The sequence below is a fragment of the Dreissena polymorpha genome, chromosome 5, assembly GCF_020536995.1.
Source record: "Dreissena polymorpha isolate Duluth1 chromosome 5, UMN_Dpol_1.0, whole genome shotgun sequence".
NCBI lineage: Eukaryota > Metazoa > Mollusca > Bivalvia > Myida > Dreissenidae > Dreissena > Dreissena polymorpha.
The window spans coordinates 75,778,882-75,804,066 of NC_068359.1; the positions used below are offsets into that span (position 1 = coordinate 75,778,882).

The following is a 25,185-nucleotide window of genomic DNA, read 5'->3' on the forward strand; positions in this document are numbered from 1 at the left end:
AATTATATCTTATGTCAACCTTTTGTTTAGGGGCTACGCAATCAGAAGCTAATCAGCAGATTTACTGTTGAATCACTAAAAATATAAAACACGGCAGAACTTTTCATTTATTAACTTCCTGTTCCTTAGTCACTTGTAAGCAGAGTGCTGAAATTTTCATTATGCATAGATTTGCTGTTAACTTATGAACAATACAATTATCTGCCGCACGAGTAACTAGATTTATTTACTTGGGCATACAACAACTCATGTGAAATATGATGATCAATAGCAGTGCTAGTTTAGAAAAAAATATTATAACATATAGTATGAATACGTTTCTACAATTACTCGACAAGGCCTAAGCAAGTTCCTTCAAAATATGTTTCAGTATGAACGGTGTCTTGTTTAAAGTCTCAGTATTCACTGATCCTAGTATTAACTTTGTTCATGGTCAAGATTAATTCATATCATCTCTGGGCTAAACATGTCTGCTAACCTCAAAACCTCGTCAATAAAGAATAACGAACTGACACGTTGCACCCTTCCGTCAACAACCCTGCGAGGGAATATGAGGGCTTTTGTATAGATTAAACTGAATAATATTTAAGCGAAGTGATACATAATTATACAATAATGAACCTTCATGAATATTTCTTCATTGACAGGGATATGTGTTATAATTTATAATACACCTGTTTAAAATCATAACAAAATGCAAGTTTGATCAACCCAGAACTAAGCTTTTGAAAGTAAAGTTAATTCATTGTAAAATACTAGCTATTTTCCGTGACTAAAAACAATTTAAAACTTTTTGCTATATCTAGGACTAATGGTTAACGATTATTGACTATTGGCCACATGCTTAGGACAGTATATTTTATGATATTCAGAGCAACTGAAATCTATATTCTATATTCAATTAGAATACAAATCTATAAATCTACAAATCTATATTCAATTTTCAACAAGAAGTCCCTGATAAAAATTTTAACTATCGTATGTTATTAACCAGCTATACTCTCAAAAACGATTATAACACTATTCTTCTTGATTTTAGAGTTACATATGTTTATAATTTCTTATAACAATTTTCAATTGTAATTTTAATTTATTCGTGTCCATATTGATAAACTCCGATACATTTTAGAATAACGTTTTATAAAATTAAGAATGGACGGTATTGTCTATAAAAAACGCCATTCAGCATAAAATAATTATATACTGGTAGATAATTTCTTATAATTGAGCGCTTTACTACAAATCGTAAGACTCGGGTTTGATCTCCGGTCCAGGCACATAACTTGTTTTTTGATTGACAATATCGTCTTTTCAGCTCAACATTGTTTAAACTCTTTTTTGCAAAGTTGTTCAGGAATTAGAACAAAACTCTTTTTTAATGTATATTCTTTTAAATGTAACACATTTTTGTTATATAACTACAAAATATCATTTCAATATGTAATAAAATATAAATGAAATAATATTAAAACTTATAAAAGAGATATTACACAGTATTGGAATTAAAACAGTTTCTCCACTATAAATTGTAACAAAGGGACATTTTTGTATCGTGCAACACTTTTCCAACTCAATTTTGAACAGTTTTCCACTTATACAATGAGGTTGTTTGGTAATAACGTTTCAGCGCAAAACTGCTTCTTGGTTATGTTGAATGTATTTTTCTTAAACAAAATAAGTTATCAAACAAGGAGATGAATCAACATAATCCACATTATAAAATCAAAGGTCCAAACATTAATATATAACAATATGTATCCTTAACAGGTTAAAACTTGAAATTTGTCTTTATTAAAATTTCATAAATCTTAAACTGAAATTACTCGTCTATTAATATATCTTAAACAATGCATTATATGCATTTGAAAGAAGACATCACACTAGGAATGGGCACCATTTTGGTGATATAAATTTCTCAAACACAACTGTTCATTTCAAGTTCTAGAAAATTGTGTTTCTTTTAATATTCGATCCATATGTTTAGTTCAATAAGGGTTATTCCATTACTTTTAATACATTTTAAACTGTGCTTGTTTGGGAACATAGAACAAAGAAAATCATGTTTAGGGAACTTTTCGAACATCTTTTGGACTATTCCATGCAATAAGAAAAGTATGGAATATGCTTTCTGAAGATCACAGCACTGCAATTTTTCTTAACAATTGATTATCCTTTTTCTGTAGCGATCTATTGATGCTATGGTAAAATTGGCATTTAAATTAAATACTGATAATCCACACGAAATTGTGCACATGATTTACAAGCAATACATTTTTTGGACATCACATCTTTTACAATAAAATTTTCATAATCGGCAAAAAGGACTTTTGATGCTTAACGAAGATAAACAAAAATACACTATTTTAATCATTATTTTTCAATTGTTCCGTAAAATTAACGTAAATGAAATATGATACAACCAAAAGATATTTATTGTGCCGAATGAAATGTGAAGATGTTACATAGAACTGAGTAAAATCGAAATATCCCTGTAGCAGTTGGTTTGCAGTTGATAGTATGTATATGTTATAATTGATAGATTGTGATTGATTGATTGTTTGATGGATGATTCGATTGAAAGATTCATTGGTTGATTAATTGATATATTGATTGATTGGTTGATTGAGACAAACATCTGTTTTCTTCCTTGCTAATTTACTATACACGATTATTTCAAAGATGCAAGAACATCATTCCCTCGATGGATACCATGCCATTATTAATGCATTCGTTTAAGTCCAATATTTGGTCAATTTAAAGGTAAAAATGACATCAGGTTATGTGAGTGTGCTTAATGTTGATTGGCTTCATCAATTACTGTACATGTTAAGCGAGCGGATAATCAGGGTAGAACAATGACCTGATGCATTAGCCCGAGTCAAAAATAGGTAAATTTCAAGTTTGTAATGAAGTCATGTGATGTTGTTGTGTTGATAGTGTTTAATTAAGTATACCAGCTCTGTATAAAACATTCATGATTTTTCGAAACAAAAACCGTTATTTCTGGTAAACTAATAATTTGGACTTTCTGAAATAATCTATGTCTAGACGTAGGTCACTTTCTAGGACAATGTTTATCTATTTAATAGGATAAAAATGTGAGGCATACGATAAGCTTAGAAATATATCATTTAAATACGTTGGCTTATTTCCGTAGCATATCGACAGTTTGACCATATACAAAACGTTTCCAATAAACATTTCAATAAAACACAAGAATGTAAAAACAATATTTTGAAAATCGCAATTTTTGTTGCGAAAAATATGAACAGAAACTTTCAGAATAAGCTTACCGAAACCAGTCGGTATGCAAATTTCCATACTGTGCAAGAGTTACAATTCAATGTACATTTGTAGCTTTTTCCGTGCTTATGCGGTATCGTAAATGAATGGAAATTGTCAAAATAAAGACATTTTACTAGGGTGGATTGTAATGTTCCATCTGAAACAATAATTTATTTTGTTTTATTAATTTGATCTGTAACTACATTTTAGTGTGTTTTTGTGATCGAACACATATTATTTTACAGTGCTATCGTTGATATAGTTTTAATTTTATTATTTCAAACACTATAGACAAACATGGTACTGACTTTGCCCATCCAATTTTTAACTCAACTGAAATATTATTTTACAAAAAAAATGAAAAAAACATCCTGACAATTGAACAAAATATAATAATAATAGTGTGTGCACAAGCTTGCACAATAGTTACATGCGGAAAACTTCCCCGCCCCTGGCGGCCATGTAATCAATAGGGTCGCGGCTGTTTTCAAATCGACTGAAATACAAGTATTACTAAAACATTGTTCCGAGCAAATTTCAAAATTATTTGGACAAATATTGATTTTAAGAGTTTTCTGTAGCTTTACATATATAAAATATAGCAAACATTACAACTCGAGAAACTATCAACGCTAGTTACCTACTTGTTGTTATCGCCTGACCCAGTTTCGAACCTGACCATGATATTTTTTAGAGAATGTTTTGACCAAGGTTATTGACGATTTGGCCATAAATCTTGCCTCTATAGCGATTACGAAGCATATATTAACAACGGAGGTCAAAAGGTATCAACAATCGCCACGTGCTTACTGTGCTCAATTGCAAACACATGCAATGTTAAAAGCATGCAAAATAATCGCTATACATGTATTAAATAAACCCATTTAACGACTGTTTTGTTGATATAGGTAATTTGTTTTACAAATCTAAATACCGATATATTATGTAGTATTCATGGGTAGAGTTTGCTGTCTAGCTGTTATTAAAATAGTTGGCATAAAATACTTACAAAATCATGAGTCGCATTCAGTGGATTTGAATATCATTTCGCTCAATCAATATCACAACATTACGTAGCCTGCAAAAAGTGCCAAATTAAGAGAATAATAAAAGTAATTATAACAGCTGTATACTGCGAATAACTTCAATAAAATTGACATGTATGTAATTTACATTTTTAAGACACTTATCACGTATTTTTCTTGCAGACAGGTAGACAATATCTATCAGATAATACCTTTAATCGAAGCAACGTTACCAAAGCATGACTATTTGTGGTGATCAATTTAAACATCTTTATTTATAATGTTAAATCAGCACACGATGTGCAAGCCCCTTCAAGTATGGTGACAGGCTTTGTGCACGACCTCCAGATTATCACCGTGTTTTGGTAAGTAATTGTTGATTTTATTATTAAGTTATTTTCATGACAAGCTGCATCGCACTCATATATGACACTTGATTCCTAAGTGTGCACCGTTCATTTGCGCAACACGCAACACATGCTGAAGAATATATATGTGGAAACGTGATGGCAAGACGTGTATTGCCCAAAATTGACCTGATCTCTTACGTATGGCATTTACTTTTTTAAAGAATATGATTCCCACACTGGTCACTGATATTTATTAGTTGAAAATGCCTGAAAGATGATGAATTGCCAGTAAGGGACACCGCTTTTATTCAAGGCAATCCTACTATACATGTGAAAAATGTGGGTGAAATAATTGGTAATTTTGTTATTGTCTGTATAATTTGTTTCATCCACATTATGAGCACTAAGTGTTGCATTGAAATTTGTGATAGGGCCGTTGTTCGAACGCGTTACACACTGACGCCATTTTGCACATTAAGAGCAACGTATCAAAACGTAAATTGAAAATAATGAAGCTACTTTCAGGACAAGCTCGCAATGACGACCGCTCGCACATACACTCAACCATTACGGCAGCGTAATGAAGCTGACTTCTAGCGGGCTCGAAAAAAGCAATACATGCTGAAAGTATTTACGATCTATTAAAATTAATTGAAACCTTGAGAGGAACCGTCAGAGAAAAAGCTTATCTATCTTGAACAAGATTTTACCAAATAAGATAAATCAGTTAAACACCAGTAATGAAATCTATAAGTTTAACATTAACTGTGAAAAGCAAACCTTGTTTGGCGACCGTCCACTTTGTATTTGTCATTACGATTCGTATAACTCACTTGTCGGAATATCGAAAAGGCAATCAAACTAAGTGTTTGGCTTTAAGATATGCTATCGATTAACGCGTTTGAATGGTTGCATGCCTCGGTCATAAACACAGCCTATTATATGTAGGTTTCAAATTACTCATTGAAAACCAAGACGTAAAATCAATAGTTGTTCACTTAAACATCAACGAACAAGAAGGTTTAAGTTTGCCATGCGCGATACACTGTATGTGCGTTTTATAGATTTCTCCCCGTTTCCAATATCATTTGCAAGTCAAGTCTAGCTTCTGATAAAGTGAAGTAAAACAAGTGTTAAACCTACACGTTTTACTGCTTAATATTACTTCCAATGAAACAAAAATGGTGAACGCTTACATTTCAATTAAATAAAAAAATATATTAGCCAATTAAAAAGTATTGTTTTATTTACAAATTATTTGTAAATGCCTATCACTTCGTAACCAAGACATTCTAATGAAAAACATCCGCATTTAAATGATTCCCAACTTTTTGTAAAGCCGAAAAGGTATGATTGTCAATTGAGAAATCAATACTGTCATTGTGCGCTTTATTCGTTAATTTACCCGTTAACAAATGTGGAATGTGAAGACATTTAAAAGACTGTGTGTCCAAAAAAGTTAATAATATATACATCTGAAATATTTGCTAAAATATAGATCAGCATTTTTAATACTGTCTTTTTTAAGTTCAAACACAGCTGTTTAAGTGTGGACCACGTTGAATCTAAACAAACGATACACAATATCAATAAGATCAAGTAAACCGTCTTTAGGTTACGCATGTATACATAAAGGCCAATATCTACATGCAATATGTTTACCTTAAACATTTCGTCAGGTACAGGGTTGTATTTATTTTCGTACATCGTATTACAGGTAGAAGTACTGAGCACACTTGACTGCCAATGTAAATCAGGTTTGCTCTTTACGAATAGTTGAAGTGTATAATTTGCATTTTCTGTTAATCACCTGATTTGATGACCGCAAAAACATTTTAATTTTGAATTTCATTTTTTTTGTTTTTATCAAGAAAATTTAAACGTAAAGAGACTTGTTGACTGTTTGGAAAATCGATAATTTGCAAACACTAATCGATAGTTTCTTCCAAAAAGCATGTATACATTATATTTAAGCAAGTAGAATAACACTCATAAGATTTTTTAAAATCATATGTTGGCTAATTGATACTTATCAGCCATACTACAATCGAAGTTGAAAAACTAAGAATCATTTGTTATACTTTTCATTGATAACTTACGGGTATAACAGACAAAATGATTAAATTATCATACATAATTAACAGTCTGTGTAATGCCGATGTAGCGCGTACTTATTAACTTCTAGAGGTCCCGTGTCGACATATCGTGACAGGCATATTTTGTTTAATTTTTTAATTTTTGTCTGGTTATAAAATTATTTAAAACTATTCAAATTATTACAGTTTTGTTCGTTTATTCATTTAATTAAATACAAATATATCTGAAAAAGTCCCTTTAAAGCTTAGCGTTTTAAAATGAAACATACAACATGTGATCATGCGTAGAAACTAGATTTTAAACTATAAACTGATTAATTTTGATGACTTTAATTAATATTGAAGGCAAGGTCGGCATTTGAGTAACCCACACACATCAAATTACAGCACACACTCATGTTGCTGATCGGAAACTATTTTTTGTATTTTGGTTACAATGATTGAATTTGCCGCAAATGCAATCTCAACGTAGTTCTTCGTGTAAGCTACATATACATAAAGTGACAGCACAACACTTCAAACCAAACTTAAAATATTTATATTTTTAGTAAAAGTGAACTTGACCCTCAAGTCCTCAAATGCAACTTTAATGGTATTAAGGCCAAAGCCTTTTGAACCAAAGGATATTGGTTAGTATAATCCTTTTAGGATATTTGTTTTCATTTTATTTATTTCCTTTAGATTATTCTGAAGCCATTATATTATAAATATTTAGTCTCGATATTAAAATCCGTCAATGTATTGTATTAATTTGAAAATAAATTAAATGCCACAATCTGATAATTATTGCTTTTAGAAGTTTGATTCTATTTTCAAACCTGTATAGCCTTTATAATCAAACTGTGAATCCGCATGCATTTCAGTGGAATTTCAAACATTAGCTACTGCAATATCACTTTTATGTTAGATTGACATACACACATTAATCAGTAGTAGCAATCATTCAACAGACCTATCAGACGAATGTATGAAATATTGTACCATTGTTTCTAAGAAAATTGATGAGGACATTGAGAGTGACGCAGATATAGCAATAATCCATCAATCTGCTAAACATAATTGACCATTGACAAGTAATTCCGAAGCCATTCGGTGTGCTTATGGCATCATAACAATATTAATAATTCAACGTTAACAAATATTAAAACGAATAAGACACCAAAATAAAACCATTGACAGACCCGGAAGCTTTTCATCCGTCTAATGGAAATACCAATCTTACATTTTCCAACGTTAACAAAACATAAACATTAGATGAATTGCATTAATCATAGTTATGTATAAATAATAGTCTACAAACAAACCTTGCTGGTCGACAGTCGCTTTTTCTTAATCAGATCTCATATTATCATCTGTCCGAATGTTCCAAAGCCAATCAAGTTTCGATTTGATTCGATGCGTTACTAAAAAACACAGATTAAACTATTGATCGTGCAATATAGGTTTTAACTGCGTGTGTACTACGTTATCATACAATGTGTATTGCTGTAGGTGTTTCTCCGGAACAGTGTTATATTGCGCGATGATGTTTATTTAATGAACCGGTATTCAAATATATATGTGTGCTAGTACGGTCTTTATTGCAGGAAATATATAATGAACCCGTAATCATCTGCGTCAAAACAATCACATCGGGTTTGTATATTGGATTAAAGGGACTGTCAACCACGACGACAAAGAAATGAAAAGTTGTAAAATACCGTATTTGTTTACAATTATTAGTTTATATTGATTAAAATATCACGACTGGTATATTATATTACTTGAAAAAAGTTGTTAAGTTTTCATATTTTCAGTATATTCGGTAATACATTTTACTGGGTATGTCTACCTGATAACGACCTGTTATAACTATAAATAACGCCGGTAGATTGATCATCATCGTCAAGTGGTAAACCCAGGAATGCAAATTGTGCATGCGTAGTGAGTTATATATGTTTTTATATGTAAAATGATCAATCTACTTGCGTTATATATAGTGTGTATATCGTTATGTCACCTATTTTCGCGATGTACTTTCGATTTCACATCGCGAAATTTTATTACCGAATATACTGAAAATATGAACTTTTTTCAAGAAATGTTATATACCAGTCGTGAAATTTTAATCAGTATTAATAAATGTAAAAAAATACGGTATTTTCGAAAATTTGTTTTCGTCATTCGTGGTTAGAAGTCCCTTTAAGGCGACATACAACGTATTAAGTCCTGTCATTATGCTTGCGTTCCAAAAGTCTAAATGCAAGGCGCGTATATGGTAAAAAATAGGATTTTATATTTGATTTAACCCTATTTATCTGCACAAAGTTAACATTACCATTTGCTTATCGGGTCTGATATATAGAAGTAATAGACGCCTGCCAATCTGCGTCGGAAAGCGTATAAGGGTTGCTTATACGGTCTGTGTTACATACAAGCAATCGTATACGACTGTAATTGAGACGGAGGGCTTACAAACCCGTTTGAAAATGCGTCCAGACAACTACACCGGATGCAGGTGTTTGATTTTGCATCAGGGTAGTAATTAGTCCGTACATATCTGACTACAGTCATTCTTTATCGGGTGATGATATAGTTGTAATAAAAAACAACGTAAAGCACTCCTATCAATATGACCTATTACAATAGTTGAATAAACTGGTATACTAGTTTGATTTTTTAATGAAGTTTAATTAAATAGTAGCGCGTCGAATATTTTGTTATTTTTATAATATATTTTATCTATCTTACAAATAACTCATAACGTTGCAACAGAGTATGCATAGGTTCTTTCACCAACAATAAATACGTAGCCTAAATTATTAAATCTTACAATAAATATGTGTAGCGTTTCATCATTTATACACATACCAAAGCTAAAAATCTGTATCGTAATAAAGAAAAGATTTTTTATTTTTGTTCAAAACAAAGTCGTTTATATTTGTATGAAAAAAATAATGTTATCTTTCAGAAAAAAAATCTCTAAAAAACGAACACTACATTGTCCGGCATGTTTTGCTTTTTACTTTTTCCGAAATGATTGTAGCTCACGAAGCAACATGGTTCTATATATGTGTTTTTTCCACTCGATATTCATGTATAACTTAAAGACTAAAGGTCCTAACGGTGTAATTATTATAAAAGGTCATCGACCCTTTATGTTATCTGGAGTCCCCAGATGTTTCAAACGGCGATATAAAGCGATTGCACTTAACATCCCTACTGGGATCAGTGGGCTCTTAGTTGCCTAGACTGTACGAACAAACGTTAACGATTAGACCTTTTCCGACGAATTTAATGACTTTGCCGAAATGTTCGGCATTGCTCATGGCGCCATAGCGAGGTTTCCAGGGACCTATTACATCTTTCGGATACTGAACTCCAACCTACAGATTATTTTCCTATGAAATACGATGCTTTTCGGGATGGAACTACGCATTTCGTTCTTGCTCCCGCTATTTTCTAGCGAAATTTTACCATAATCGGATAAACTGTGAACGCATTAATAATTTATTGATTTCTTGCCTTGGTATGTACGTGGTTTTCACTTATGTATGCTTAACCTGCATACAAATCTCAACTTATTTAACCCCAATTTAACAATAAAAAACTATTTCCAGGCTGTCGGGGTCAATTGCGTTATTCAAATACAACCTTAAAAACTAGCATGCGAACTATTCTGTTCGCAGACTGTTATGACTTCATAACATGCATACCCCAATCTAATCCAGTGGGACCCTGGTCTAGTGTCTAGTGGTAGGATGCTAGTCTAAGAAAAAAAGCCAATGTGCCACGGCTGCATACTGCGCCGAATGTAAACGGACGACTTATATCCTAGTGATCGGGGGTAAATATCAAAGTCGATTGAAGATGAGTTTAGTATCATAATAAGACTATATACACATTCATTACCCATTCAATAGAGCCGCAAAATTAAAAATTGCACTGTTCATGATGTAGTAAACACTGTACCCTATCAATCTTTATCCACACTCCAATATAGCATACTCGTCTGTATATAGTGCAAACCAGTTTAATCATTGTTGAATGTATTAACTTCCGAAAAAATGCGATTTAAACCTCGGAAATGTGTAGAAACGGGCAGCGTCCGGATTAATTTTAAGTCTCACTTAAAATTTTACCACACGTCGTGCCCGGGAAGAAATCGAGTTGAGATCGGAAAAAAAGATCGAACGATCAACGCACGGTTAACGCCCGACATCGTATTCATAGAACGTGTATGGGCACAAGTTAACGTATAACAGTATCCAGATTAAGTTTGCAAATCCAGATTATTTGCAAACTTATTATTTTTATTTATTGAACAATTGTTATGAAATTTTGCATATTTGTAAGGGGCATTGAGTACATACATATAATTGAAAAAAAAAGAGTTAAAATGTTTTTGGAAAGTAGAGTTATTTGATGATAAAGTTGCCATCCCCCGTTGGATCCCAACGGAGTTATGGCTCCCCCGTTAAGAATTGCAATTCTCCAACGGGAGTTTTTTCCAGGCGGGAGAATTTTACCTATATTTTACAAAAAATGTAATTTAAATATTATGCTTTGTTTTCTGTTTCAATGTTTACAAATACACATGTTTAAGTTATAATTGTAAGAAATATGTACTTTAATAAGAAAATAAAGTGTTTGTAGATTTTCTTCCCCCGTTGGAGTTTTACGGGGGCTCCCGTGAAACTCCCATTTCCATTAAACGCCCGTGGGAGGTTTGACGGGGGACCCCGTCAATCCCCCATTTTCAATAAACTCCAACGGGCGTTTGACGGGGGATCCCCGTCTAACCCCTATTTAAAAAGAACTCCAATGGGACTTTTACAGGGGGGGGGGTAGGAATCACAATTCATTTAACAGTCAATACACATAGCAATATATTACATTGTATAAAGACACCAAACTTTATTAAATAATAAATAATTGATGTTTTCTTTTTAAGGTGTGTTGCCGTATGGGCGTTTAGGGTTCTTTCTTCGAACAACACGTTTGGGTTTCTAAATATATTATATTTATGATTTAATATCATAAACATAAAGGTTGACAGCATGAATGATATGCCAAGAATGACATTCTTATAATAAGTATACATTTCAATTATATATAAAATGATGTGTTCCGACGGTAAGATACCAACTGAATTAATACACAAATACAACTATTAAAACAAAATATTTACAATAATACAACCGACCGACATGAATATAAAAGATGTATAAAATGCATATTTACCTAAATATATTATATTTATGATTTAATATCATAAACATACAGGTTGACAGCATGAATGATATGCCAAGAATGACATTCGAAATAGTCATTCATGCACACGGATGTGGTTGAGTGAATAAACTCATGCTTGACAAGCCAATTAACGTATTAAAATGTTAGTAAAAACAGTTCACCTTTCTACCCAGTCTCTACATACTGAAAACTAATCAACTACTACAAAAGAACGCTACTAATTCTATTTACAGTTAAAATCTACTCTGTCCAACCATTGAACAATCAGAGCAATGTTTCCTTTAAAAATAATTTACTTCAATATCATTCAGAATAAATATATTTATGAACTAAATATATTTACAACAATGAAATACGTCTACAACAGGTGTCTGAATCAAATAATAATTTTTGAGTTTTCTCAAATCAGTACCAAAATTTGCGTTGAATATAATGTCTTTTTGGTAAAAGATTAGACCCACATATCGATATTTCTGTAAAGATGAATATAAAACGTTCCGACCATAATTTTGCAACACTCACTGTAGCGATATATAAAGCGACTTGTCTCGAAAATATATTGCATTTACCTTTTGATAATCCAAACGTTGCTTTTATCCATTACGGTGATGATAAATGCAATTAAGAAAGACAATAACATTGGAAACATATTGTCATTCGGAATTACATTTCTTTTGTTGTTGATTCCTGTGTAACAGTTTCGTTAGTTTTTAGCTCAACCTTTTTTCTTGGAAATTTCAGTGCAATATCGTACCTTAGTATACCGGTTACATTCCACAAGATTTTACACAAAATGCCTGATTAAGGCGGTGTGTTAGGTTCGTTGTTTTGTAACTGTTTTTGTGTGTTTTTTATTTTTATCAACACCGTGCACTTGTGGCGTTATTAGCGGAGACATGAGGGAGTCTTCTTAAAACATTCTATCAACTTGCCAATTGACCTTATCGCAACATCCGGGCACTTGCGTCAGTTAGAGTTACATGCCCCTTGACGACGGTGAAAACAAAAGCGCTGTCGCCATTTTATTTGCATTGAAATATTAAACACTGCTCGCAATTTTCTTAAGTTAAGGCACATCTTCGCGACCATTTTTTAGAATAGAAATACCCAGAAACTGAAATTCTTTCATAATGAATTTAATTTAATGAACGAACACAAATAAGGATGAAAACAAACAACCAATAAGTTTTAAATATATGCAACATATAGTAGCTGATTTGAACCTCTATATTTGTTACCTTATTACCTTGTTACGTATTAAATTAATTCTCATGATAAATGTTATTGTTTTTATTTAATTCACACCAATTTCGACACTTTTTGTTTCCGCATGTTAGGTATTTGAATGCCCCTTTCTTCATCACAAACCGATTATCTCGTTATGATCGGATACTGTCCAGACAAAGAAAACACGGTGTCATAAAGCCAGCTGGGGACCTATACTTGGGGCTCTGCATTAACCACATGTGGTCATTAAACACAATTTATGATACCTCTATGTCATCTGTTGTCAGACTGAGCAGTCATTTAAGCCAAATTTTTAATGCCGAAATAATTGAATATACAGTTGCTTTATAAAACACGTTGACACCTTAAATAAACATTTAATTAAATTAAATGCAATATTTTTTCATTTGATTGTTTGCATCAGTCTTAAAATCGTGTAAGCTTTTGTATTCTGGTGTTTAATTGCCCCTTTGTTTTGCATAATCCGATTATCTCGTTTTGATCAAATATTGTCCAAACTTAACTGACAAAAAGGTGTCATAAACCACACTGGGTGGTCCAGACAGTGTCATTTACTACGATAAATGCCACCATGTCTCCTCTTTCTGGTAGTATTAAGCAGCCATTTGGATGAATAATTAACGCCGATGTACTTAACAGTTGCTTAAATTAGATATGTGACATATGGTCAAATATTAAGTCATGTCCAATTTAGATTATCAGAAATTTACACTGTAAAGATACTAGCCCGAGTAATTTATTAAAGTATTTAATAATTATAAAATTTACTACTGAATACAAAACTGAGTAATAAAATTTACGTAAAAAAAACAAGTAACGTATTAAGCGTGTATCAGTTAATTAAATAGAGAATAATAGGTTAGTGTTGATTATAGATCAGGTTTATCATGCGAGGCTTAGAAAACAAAAAGCACGAGCCTTGGCGAGTGCTTTTTCGTTTTCGTGCCGAGCATGATAAACCTGATCTATAATCAACACTAACCTATTATTCTATTTATCCCACTTTTTATTCAGTAAACTATTTTTATTTAAACAAAATAAGTTTTCATGAGTGTTTGTCGTACATTGATAATGACTGTAGTGTAACCAAGGTCAGTGTATTACTCCGCGTTCCAAAAATAACCGCTGATCAAATAATCATTTTTTTTTAATCAGAATATCGTTCTGTAACAAAGTGTCGAGCGTTATTTATTACACCTTTAATCATATTGAATTGCAAATCTTTAAGTTTTATGATATCAATATGGCATTAAGTTGTTATATACAAGGAACTACATTTGTTTACAACGTAGCCTAACACAACACACAATTCACTTTCAATATCAAACTATCGAGTCGATCACGAGGTGCACAATATTTCCTTCTTTGTTATAGTATGTGGTTATTTCGTGACAAAATAACAAAGATTACTTGAATTTAAGCTAATTATATACATTAACATTTTGAATGTTGAAAGTGGTACCAAAGAATTGTGAGGCAAAGTTGTTCGAACTAGAGAAAGACATTTGCAAGTGAAGTGACTGGGTGGGGCGAACATCAAGATCAACTTGTTCGACGGTAGACATCGGTTGTCTAGGCTGCATTTCGGCCATAGTTTCAGTGCGTGAAGGTGAACTAGAGGAATCTGTTGGATTGTTACATTTACTGGACTGAGCAAGAATGAACACTTTTGCTGCTGTTCAACAGATATGTTGGAATAATTGGTTATGGACTGGACATTTTTGTGCCCTGTTATGGCCATGGTTTCAGTGGGTGGAATGTTTGCATTTCGAAGTTTTTGGACCAGGAATTTGCGAACTGAGTGGTTCGTTATTCTCTTGTGCTTGAGAAAGCCGGCGTCTTTTGCCATGGCCTTCAGCATCTGACCTAACTTGTTGACACCCAATTGTTGACGCAAGAATCACCGGGATACAGTGTCATTTGTTCGTATTGCCAGGTAGAAAAGATGCTTTAAAGAAAAATCAGATGGACGCATATCCGAGTACATCTTGTAAATGAACACAGGATTTCTTGGTCCAGACGATTGTTTTCTACGGTCAAAGGGGAGCAACTCGAACTGACTTCTTCAAAGGGGAGCAACAACAACAGAACCTATTTGCATAGTGTTAAATTTACCTAATACTAGGTTTTAATGACAATAAATGACAAAAAACTCGTTTTTTTGCTACTTTCCTTTGTTTTAAGGTCATTAAGATTGACAAACATTTGAGATTGTTTTTTTTTATTGATGCACTTGGCAAATACAGGTGACGAGGTGCGTGGGAAAAAGTAGTCCCGGTTCGGCAGTTGATGACGTCATTTCGTGCCATTGATTATAGCCTTGCCGTTGATTATAGATGATATTTAATCAACGGGGCTTTAATCAATCGATTTCGCTGTAAAAGTGGGATAAAAAGACGTCATTCCGTATTAAGCTTTAATGTTACGACAATAAACGATCGACATCATAAACAGAAATTACGTTTGACAGCAACGGGGGTAAATAATGTTTGAAAAACAAAAATTTATACAGATATATGTGTGTTAATGTTAATATTTGTCACTCGTACTCATTACGATGAACACAACTAAGGCTTTCAGTAAGTCATGTACCAGATGTCCATACGTATTTTACAGCTTCACATTAGCATGATAAATTGACATAGTAGAAATATAATTATAATGTTCGAAGATGAATGAACCCCGAATTTACCCGGTGTCTCAGTGAGAAAGTTGATCATGAATGTCGCCGTACTCGATCATCGGCCACTTGGTCGGGTCATTTTTCCAACATCCAGCTTGCAATTTGTGCGGACATTCATTAAGTCCAATTAGTTTTATTTTCTTATGATATCGGGCTTTCGAAGTGCACTCTAACCCTTCATAATAGTCAAAAGACATTTTAAACACCAATTACAGGCCATTTAATTAATAGGAATGCAATTGACGAAATATCAGCAGAGGTGCTCAATCAGCGTAGTAAATCGACCGTATCTAGGGCATTGTTTTCACCGTCGCTAAGGGACTGCCCCTTTTGTGACGTCATCGCGATAAGGTCAATAGAGAATCGCATGCCAAAAACGTATTTCCATTAGAATTGTCCTTTTGGCTTTTGTGTTTATATGACAAGATATTAAAATAAATGCTATATCATTTTTCTGTATTATTTTTTTTGCCGCAGTACACTTCTGATTTTTTTGCAAAAACGACCAATGAAAGTATGGCAATAAAAAAATATCATATGATCACAAAAACTATAAAACAAACAGTTTATATCGCTGTCATTTAACCATATTTCAGATTAAAAAAGGTCTCATTGAAAATAAATAAACATTACCTATAGTAAAATGATGTACACAAAAGCACTCACTATCGACAATAAAGGATCACTGTTTACAGCATTATCTCCACTGTCAGATCAACAGTTGGAGCATAATTTCACAAATTTGTAAAATTGTACATTTATCCAAAGGACCCGCTATGCAACAATTGTTTTTGATTTGATTATACTTTTTCATGAAATACACGATAGTGACCCCATATTGGCGTGACATAACAACATAACCAATGCAAGCAGTTTCAATTATGGGACACAACACAACTTTTCAATTGAATCGATGATGAAGCACATTTGAGTTATATTCGCAGTTGCAGTTAGTAACTGTTTTTTTACTGATAAAGATATGATATCCCAAAAGTTAGTTCCTGTGCTTTTTTTCTCTATACAGACATTTTACATCAAGGACTTTGATCACTTTTCATTATTGTGTATAAAATACAAAATACCACACAAAACTGAAACATATTTGATATAACCCATATCAGCAGCATGGTTTCCTTTCTAAATGTAATAAAAACTTGATTTCAATCATGAACTTTAAATTTCAAGAAAACAGGAAACCAAGAGAAAGGAAAAAAAACAACGAAGGCGTGGAATTGTGAAATATGCAAGCCTGAACTAGAGTTATGATTCAGATTGGAATCCCGGACAATCGCTCCTACGCTTAATTTGACAGGGTGGACAGTCGCTCCTACGAAGTTTTGACAGGACGGACAGTCGCTCATACATTATTTTGACAACCCGGACTATCGCTCTTACATTATTTGGTCAACCCTGACAGTCGCTCCTACAATATTTTGACTCCATGGCAATACATAGTATACGCCGATCATAGGCTTACATCTATAATGAACCGACAATAAAATTTGCCAACTTGTTAACAGTAAGCCGATTCAACATGAGCCGATCAATGTGATTTTGAATAATTAATTTACTTATTAAAAAACTATGTTACAGTTTGTTGATTCTTTAACTGTAATTATAATGTAGTTATAAGGACACAGCTCGATTTATACGAGTCAGTTCAGCCTTCATGATTTCAAATCATAATTTGTCCGCCCTGTTAAAACATCGTAGGAGCGACTGTCCGCACTGTCAAATTTAGCGTAGGAGCAATTGTCTGGATACCTTCAGATTGTTGTGCGCTGCACTTCTATACGCCACAACCTTCCTTTGTTCCAAGTTTGATTTCAAAGGGTCCCATTGTAATTACGTTATGACCGGACAATAAAAAAGCAAGATATAGTAATTCAGGGGCTATAGCTATAGTCCTTGCGCACTGAACTTCTCATCAGTGAGATCTATCCATTATGACGTTTCACGTGAAAAGGTGTTAAAGTTAAAGAGTTATACTCTTTCAAAGTATTGAAAGCTGCCTGACCCCTAGCATGACATGGGTAATCCCTTAATATGCTCTGTATCCGAGGGACGTATAAAAAAGACAAATGGAAAGGATGAGAAAAACAACACGGCAGTTTTTAATGATAGGCACTTTTATTATCAATATAAATGCATGCAATGGTTTGGCATATTCATAACAAAAATAGAAATGTATCTTGTTTGACATATTACCCATTTAAATAATCTAAAGTAAAACACGCTTTGCAGCACAAGTTAATGAATTACCACAGTGTGGCAATACAAAGAATTGTTGAATGTAAAGTAAACGCAGTTTAGATCTACTTTTGCTGACAATATATATACTATTTTAAATCTTAAGCAAACATAAATGTGACATAATAACACAAAATGTGTTCAAAATCTAAATAATCTTCTAATGCCGAATTTGTACAATGCTGCTTTTATAATTAGAGAATATAATAAAATATGTGCCAGTTGAGCTCATAAGCAAATTGTCATGCATATATTATCAAGCACCTTAACTAAAATAACTTACTTTTTATAATAATGTAAATAAATAATAAAAAAACTAAGCAAAACAAAGTAAGTAAATTACATAATGAAATGTGAAAAGTATAATTATTATATTTATGTACCCATCAAAAAAGCTATATGAAATACTTTGTTTTTATTAAATTCATAATACTTTGTATGAATGTACACACTATTCGACGTATGCATGTATGTATGTATATAATATTATACAGAATGAATAAAATTTTGCACAAAAAAAAAACAAATGTGAAAAGATCCTAGAAGAAAAGTAAAATCATAGTGAAAATATGTCTTATAAACATAAGTTGGCATATTAGTTGACAGTAAATTAACATATTTAGTTGTCATATAAAACACCAAATGATTTTTATCCTTAAAATTGTGCATTATAATTGTTCAGTGTAGGTATATACATTTAACAACACTTTACTTCATCATATTTAAGTTTTAATATCAAATTGTTGATAGTTTTGAACAGCTGCAAACAAGAAACCGTCAGAGACGGGTGATGCTCCACAAAGGTTTTTTTGTCACAATATTGCACTATATATTCAGATAAAGGAAACGTCTTACGGGGCATAACTTTGGACAAAATAATACGATGGATGGTTTAGCAACTTAAAAATTTCAAATTTCAAAGGGCCATAACTCTGTGAAAAATCATCCGACCATAACCGGCTGATAATATGCACATCTCCTGTTGATAGTGAAGCTTCCCATAAAGTTTCATTGAATTCCCGTAATAAGTTGCTGAGAAATAGCTCGGACAAGAATTGCACTATATGTACAATGGAAAAGTTCAAAGGGCCATAACTCTGTGAAAAATCATCTGACCATAACCGGCTGATAATATGCACATCTCCTCTTGGTAGTGAAGCTTCCCATAAAGTTTCATTGAATTCCGGCCACGAGTTGCTGAGAAATAGCCCTGACAAGAATTACACTATATGTACAATGGAAAATTTCAAAGGGCCATAAGTCTGTGAAAAATCATCTGACCAGAACCCGCTGATAATATGCCCATCTCCTCTTGGTAGTGAAGCTTCCCATAAAGTTTCATTGAATTCCGGTCATTAGTTGCTGAGAAATAGCCCAGACAAGAATTGAACTATATGAACAGTTAATGGAAAACTTCAAAGGGCCATAACTCTGTGAAAAATCATCCGACCAGAACCGGCTGATAATATGCACATCTCCTCTTGGTAGTGAAGCTTCCCATAAAGTTTCATTGAATTCCGGTCATTAGTTGCTGAGAAATAGCCCGGACAACAATTGTGCACGGACGGATGGATGGACACACGGACAGACGAAGCGGCGACTATATGCTACGACTATGAGCATAAAAAATAAGACAGCATGCATCAACTGCAAAATCTATCATCCAATGACGATCTGGACTAACATTTATAAAGCTTCTTAGGGTAATCTTAACATAAGTTGTATTTGTATATAAGTTATATAATTACGGTAAGTGAAAATTTCAGATTCAATGCGATAATCTACTTCCACAAATTTTTACTATTTAAAGGGGCCTTTTCACAGATTTTGGCATTTTTTTAACTTATTTATTAAATGCTTTATATTGATAAATGTAAACATTGGATCATAAAATCTCCAGTAAAAAATCAAGAAAAAAAATTAAAAAAAGGAAAAGAACATTGCCCGGAGCAGGTTTCGAACCAGTGACCCCTGGAGTCCTGCCAGAGTCCTGAAGTAAAAACGCTTTAGCCAACTGAGCTATTCCGCCGAGTACACATTCTAGACGTATTTTATACCTTATATAAGCAATCTTCGTAGTTTCACAAAATTTAACGACAAAAACAGAACTCTCCAAATTATTCAATCGTTTCGCGTTGCAACGCTTTATAATTTTTAGGATTTAAAATCGTCAAAAGATGCATATAATGGCTATATTAGAGCATGGTTAATGTTCAGTATTACTGTTTCCTCACAAATATCATAACTAAAACGAAAACTTACGAATCTGAAACAACTTTTTTCAATTTTGTCAATTTACCAAAGCGTGAAAAGATCCCTTTAATGCCCAATTATTATACCTGTTTTGTATGCAGAATTTAACAATGTAACGCAAACAAGAGCTGTTTCTATAGGATGACATATGCCCATGAAAAACGCTTTTATAGAAGTTTTGAGCGTTTTTCGAAAACAAATGCAGATTTCGAAACCTAAATGCGGACCCTTACTTCAAGGTCAAGATAACAGGGGTCAAAATTTGTATGCGTATGGAACGGCCTTGTCTATATACACATGCATACAAAATATGAAGGTTATATCTGAAGTGACATAGAAGTTATGATCATTTTTCGAACCCTTAAGGCAAAGTGTGACAGACAGATGGATGGACAGTATGATCACTATCACACTATATTCCCTCCTTTGGTGGCATTAAAAGCTTTCAAAATGAGAGAGCTGGAGGAATTTCATTATTACAATAATTACACCTTTTTTTTCTTAATTTTCAAGCATACTTGACGGCTGACATGTGCAGCCTGACCCCGGGCAGCACTCAACAGAAAGGTGGCTAACTCCTGCTGTGGAGGTGACCATGGCTGTTGCCTTGGAAGGGTATCAACAAAGGGAACACAAGGTTCCCTTTCATCTGACACTCCTGCCAAGTACCTTGTCCACCACTCAACAGCAGTTGTTGACAACCTCCCTGTTGCCTGCCATTTCACCATGTCAGCTGACATTTGCTGTATCTCGCCAAGAACTTTGGGATTGGTGGTGACACCAACCGCATCAAAGTTCTGTGGGATATACCCAGCAATGTCAAGATGGTGGTCTGGTGATCCTGGCCAGTCACGGTAGCGCAGGGCCACCTTCCCATCCACTTCTGTCATGATGAAATGGTGTGGGGTTGCAATACCCTGAATCAGGCCCCTGCAGCCTTCAAGGCTATGCTTATAATCGTAGCATGTTAGTTGCTCCACAATAGGGGATGGCTCCTGACTATCCCTGAGGTTGTCCACCAAGTCCTGCAGGGTGCCCATGTCCCGCCGTCGTATCCATGAAGCAACTCTGCTGAAGACCTGATCAATATCTTCGAGGGTGTGGCCAACCATCAGAAAGCCCACTTTCACCTGTAAAAGAACGTAACCATTCAGGAACTTTCTTAAAAACCTACCAATAAATAAATTATAAAACATATGTAGCTACAATTCACGTATTAAAATTGGCAAAAATAATACTTTCTTCCCTTTTCAGTATACATTTGTTAAGTTGTTAACTTGAAATTGCACATCATTAGACTGGAGTACATATTGCCTAAAAACATAAGTTATTGTAATGTGCAGCAAACAATTTGAAATTTTGAGAAATTTTAACATTTGGAGTACATTTTGAAATGTCCGAAGATTGAGCAAGAGATGTGTTTGTCAGAAACACAATCCTACTACTGCGCCGCTTTGATTTTTTTTTACCTTTGACTTTGAAGGATGACCGTGATCTTTCACCATTCAAAATGTGCAGCTCCATTAGAAACACGTGCATGCAAAATATCAAGTTGCTATCTTCAATATTGCACAAGTTATGGGCAGTGTTAAATTTTTTAGACGAATGGACGGACAGACTGACAGACAGTTCAAATGCTATATGCCACCCTACAGGGGGCATAAAAAGAGGAAATTCAGAATGATTTATAATGATATTAAATAATTATATGAAATTCTTTTAATACTTGTTGAGAAACAATAGTATGCAGTTTAAGTAACTGAAATTCCCACCCAAGGACCATGCAAGTGTCTTGAGAAACAATAATTATAATGCAATCAATACAGAGTTAAGCATTTTGTGCAATGCACTTTCTCTTATCATCTTCTACTAAATTATAAAGTTTGAAGTCAATCATTTGAGTACTTATGGAGAAAAAGCCTGTACAACTATGCAGTGTGTCAAATTAACAGACTGACCCACTGGCGACTATATCCCTGGGAAGCATAAACATTGTTGGTATGTACATGTTGTATGTATATCCAAATAACCTAAAGAGGAAATTAAAACTCAAAGTCAAACCTTTTGGAAAACCTTCATCTTTACAAGGTAGGCCATAAACATCAGTACAAAGGCATTCTTGTTGTCCTTCCCAGAATTGTCCAATTGCAGGTACAGGACTTCTGGCAGTCTTTGGAAGTTCTAAAAATAAATCAAAGTAGAAATTATGAAACTATGCTGGTCCAGTAATAGTAGTTTCAACAGTTCTTTCTATTGCCTAGACGATCTGGACATGTTGTTTGCGTATTTCCAAGTTTATTAGGGCTCTGCGTCTTCATTATGCGTGGACCCAGAGCATGTCCCAGCACTGTCATCTATTAAGCTTAGAGTCCTGAAAGTTTGAATGAAATTTAAATGATAGCTTTAATGTCCAGGTGTTTTTTTACCTCCCACAACAATTGCTAAGGGGGGGGGGCTATATAGTAGTCATTTTGTCAGGACTATAACTATGTCATTCATTGTGAGATTTTAAACTGACACTGTTCATTTGTTCACCGTCATTGGACAGTGTGTCATGTGAAAGAAATTTGCCGATATTTCCAAGGTCAATGTCACACTTGGAGTTCAATGGTCAAAATGTCCATACCCGAGCTTTTCCTGGCAAGAACTATACCATTCATTGTGAGGTTTTAAAATCATTTCTCATGTATGTTTACAATCCTATGACAGTGTTTCATCAGAAGAATCAGGTCGATACATCCGTAGTCAAGGTTATACTTTAAGTTCAAAGGTAAAAAATGGTCATAAATGAGCTTGTCTGGGCCATAATTTTGTGATTAATTGTGAGATTGTAAAATTACTAAGTACATTTGTTCACCATTATTGGACGGTGTGTCATGCGAAAGAATTACGTCTATATCTCCAAGATCAAGGTAAAATGTGCCTAATAATTCTTAACAAAAAATTTGTCCACACGACATGGATGACCCCAACTCCAACTTTGTCACTACATAAAAGCATAGTGTGATACTGACATTGACCTAGTGACCCCAATTCAAATTGGGGTAATCTACAGTCCAAGGCCAATTCACATGTGCAGTAACAAGCCAATATGTCAATCTGTTGACGAGTTATTGATCGGAAAACCCACTGGTCTACAGACCTCAGACCGACCGACAGCCAGCAAAACAATATACCCCCTCTTCTTCAAAATATAAATAAATATAAATATAACAAGCAAATTCGTAGAATTGATATCCCCCGCAACATATGCTTTGTTTGAGGATGGTTGCAAATTGGACGGATGAACATACTGAATCTGGCGGGGGATATATACTCATACCAAGTTTCAATTAAATCCGCCAAAGCACTTCCAAGATATGGCTCCAGACACAAAAGTGCCTATAGTAAAAAGCTTTTTTTCAATACACAAAGGGCCATAACTCTGGTTTTAACAGATGGTGTACAATGCCATTTGGCGTGCATCATCCTCTCATGCATATATATACGCATACCAAGTTTCAATGAAATCCGCCGAAGCACTTCCAAGATATGGCTCCGGACCCAAAAATGCCGGACGGACGGACAGACAACGCCAAAACAATATCCCTCCGCCTCTGGCGGGGGATAATTAGCTTCTCTAATTTGCTAGGACAGCATGCGAAAAAATTCAATCAATTCAGGGGGCATTACAAATTCATCTCAATTAAAGTTCAACATGCACTTCGAAAGTAAGATTTTACACTTTTCCTCAGATTTCACATTATGTATAATAGCTGATGAGAAACCACTCCAGAAAGGCATTCATCAAATTCAATTTATTAAAGTGGCAGTTACCAAATTGAGCCTGACAGAATACACACAGACACATAATAGGATGATAAACAATTACACATTAATGGAAAGTTTCATGAACTTCCATACAACAGCTACTAGGATAAACATGTGATGCACAGAAGAACAGACAGTCAATGACACATCTATATACCTCCACACTCAGCTGGGAATAAAATACAAGATTCACACATTATGTTCTATATTGACAAATAAGCTGATATAAATTACTCCTATGATAAAACAAGAGGCCCTAGAGGGCCTTGGGTTGCATACCTGAATAACCCTGCAATCTTCAATCTTAAGTTATAGTGTTACTTGGAAGGCATCTAATGTGTGTTAAATTTTTACTAACATATTAAAATAATTTGGCTGCTCCCAGGGCGGGGCTAATTTTGAACCAAGGAAAACATATCATTACATTGTAGTTTATCACATAAACATAGCCACAATTGCATTTGTATGTTTGATTGTCACCATAATTTAGACAAGTTTAAAACTTTTAAATGATACAGATCATGCGGACTTCTGTATTAAATTTGTGCAATCTTTGTTCCACATGAATTGAAGCGCAATTGGTAAATCCAGAATCAATAATCGAATCGGAAGACTTGCAAGCGATTGCTCGATTAATGGGAAGAATCGTTGCAGCTCTACCTACTTATGCAACAGACCAGAACGATGTGAACAAATTTGAAAGAGAGGCATCCCAGGATCATTTGGTGCTGCTATTGTTTTACAGGCCTTTATTACCCACATTAAATAACCATACATAACAGTTTTAATGAAAAGCTGTCATGGAGATAACATGGTTTGGTGGAGAGTTTGGTTAACATGGCCCCATTTTGTACTGCAGAATACATAAATATGATTGCTATTCTTTTACATTATGATTTCATTCTAATTGGAACAGATAAAGCTAGTAAAATTATAAATAATTTATCCTA

The 25,185-nt window shown here is 33.8% G+C and overlaps 2 protein-coding genes across 3 annotated transcripts in view; both read right to left on the bottom strand.

Annotated features, from left to right (window-relative positions):
* The window catches only part of LOC127881019 (uncharacterized), a 15,805-nt gene extending 7,626 nt beyond the window's left edge, over positions 1–8,179 (bottom strand). Inside the window, exon 1 of one of the 2 annotated variants that reach the window (XM_052428598.1) lies at positions 8,061–8,179. The gene's annotated coding sequence lies outside the window, so the exon portion shown is untranslated. Of the gene's footprint in view, positions 1–5,440; positions 5,560–8,060 lie in introns of those variants that run through there. The other variant, XM_052428599.1, reaches the window with a different exon arrangement.
* A 9,872-nt stretch (positions 8,180–18,051) lies between these two features.
* LOC127831354 (uncharacterized) lies at positions 18,052–23,085 on the bottom strand. The gene is made up of 3 exons (XM_052356322.1): positions 23,023–23,085; positions 22,487–22,606; positions 18,052–21,555 (listed from the first exon to the last, which is right to left on the bottom strand). The coding sequence occupies exons 1-3, from the start codon at positions 23,083–23,085 to the stop codon at positions 20,911–20,913; spliced, it is 828 nt and encodes a 275-aa protein (XP_052212282.1). The 3' UTR covers positions 18,052–20,910.
* Between the last annotated feature and the right edge of the window lie 2,100 nt (positions 23,086–25,185).

Bases quoted from the DNA above. Each gene is read 5' to 3' on its own strand.
- LOC127831354 (XM_052356322.1), bottom strand. From the start codon at position 23,085: ATGAATGGTATAGTTCTTGCCAGGAAAAGCTCGGGTATGGACATTTTG. The intron at 22,607-23,022 runs GTGTGACATTGA...ATTTATTTTTAG, and splicing joins TTTTGACCATTGAACTCCAA to AACTTCCAAAGACTGCCAGA. The intron at 21,556-22,486 runs GTTTGACTTTGA...GTTCTTTTACAG, and splicing joins AGATGAAGGTTTTCCAAAAG to GTGAAAGTGGGCTTTCTGAT.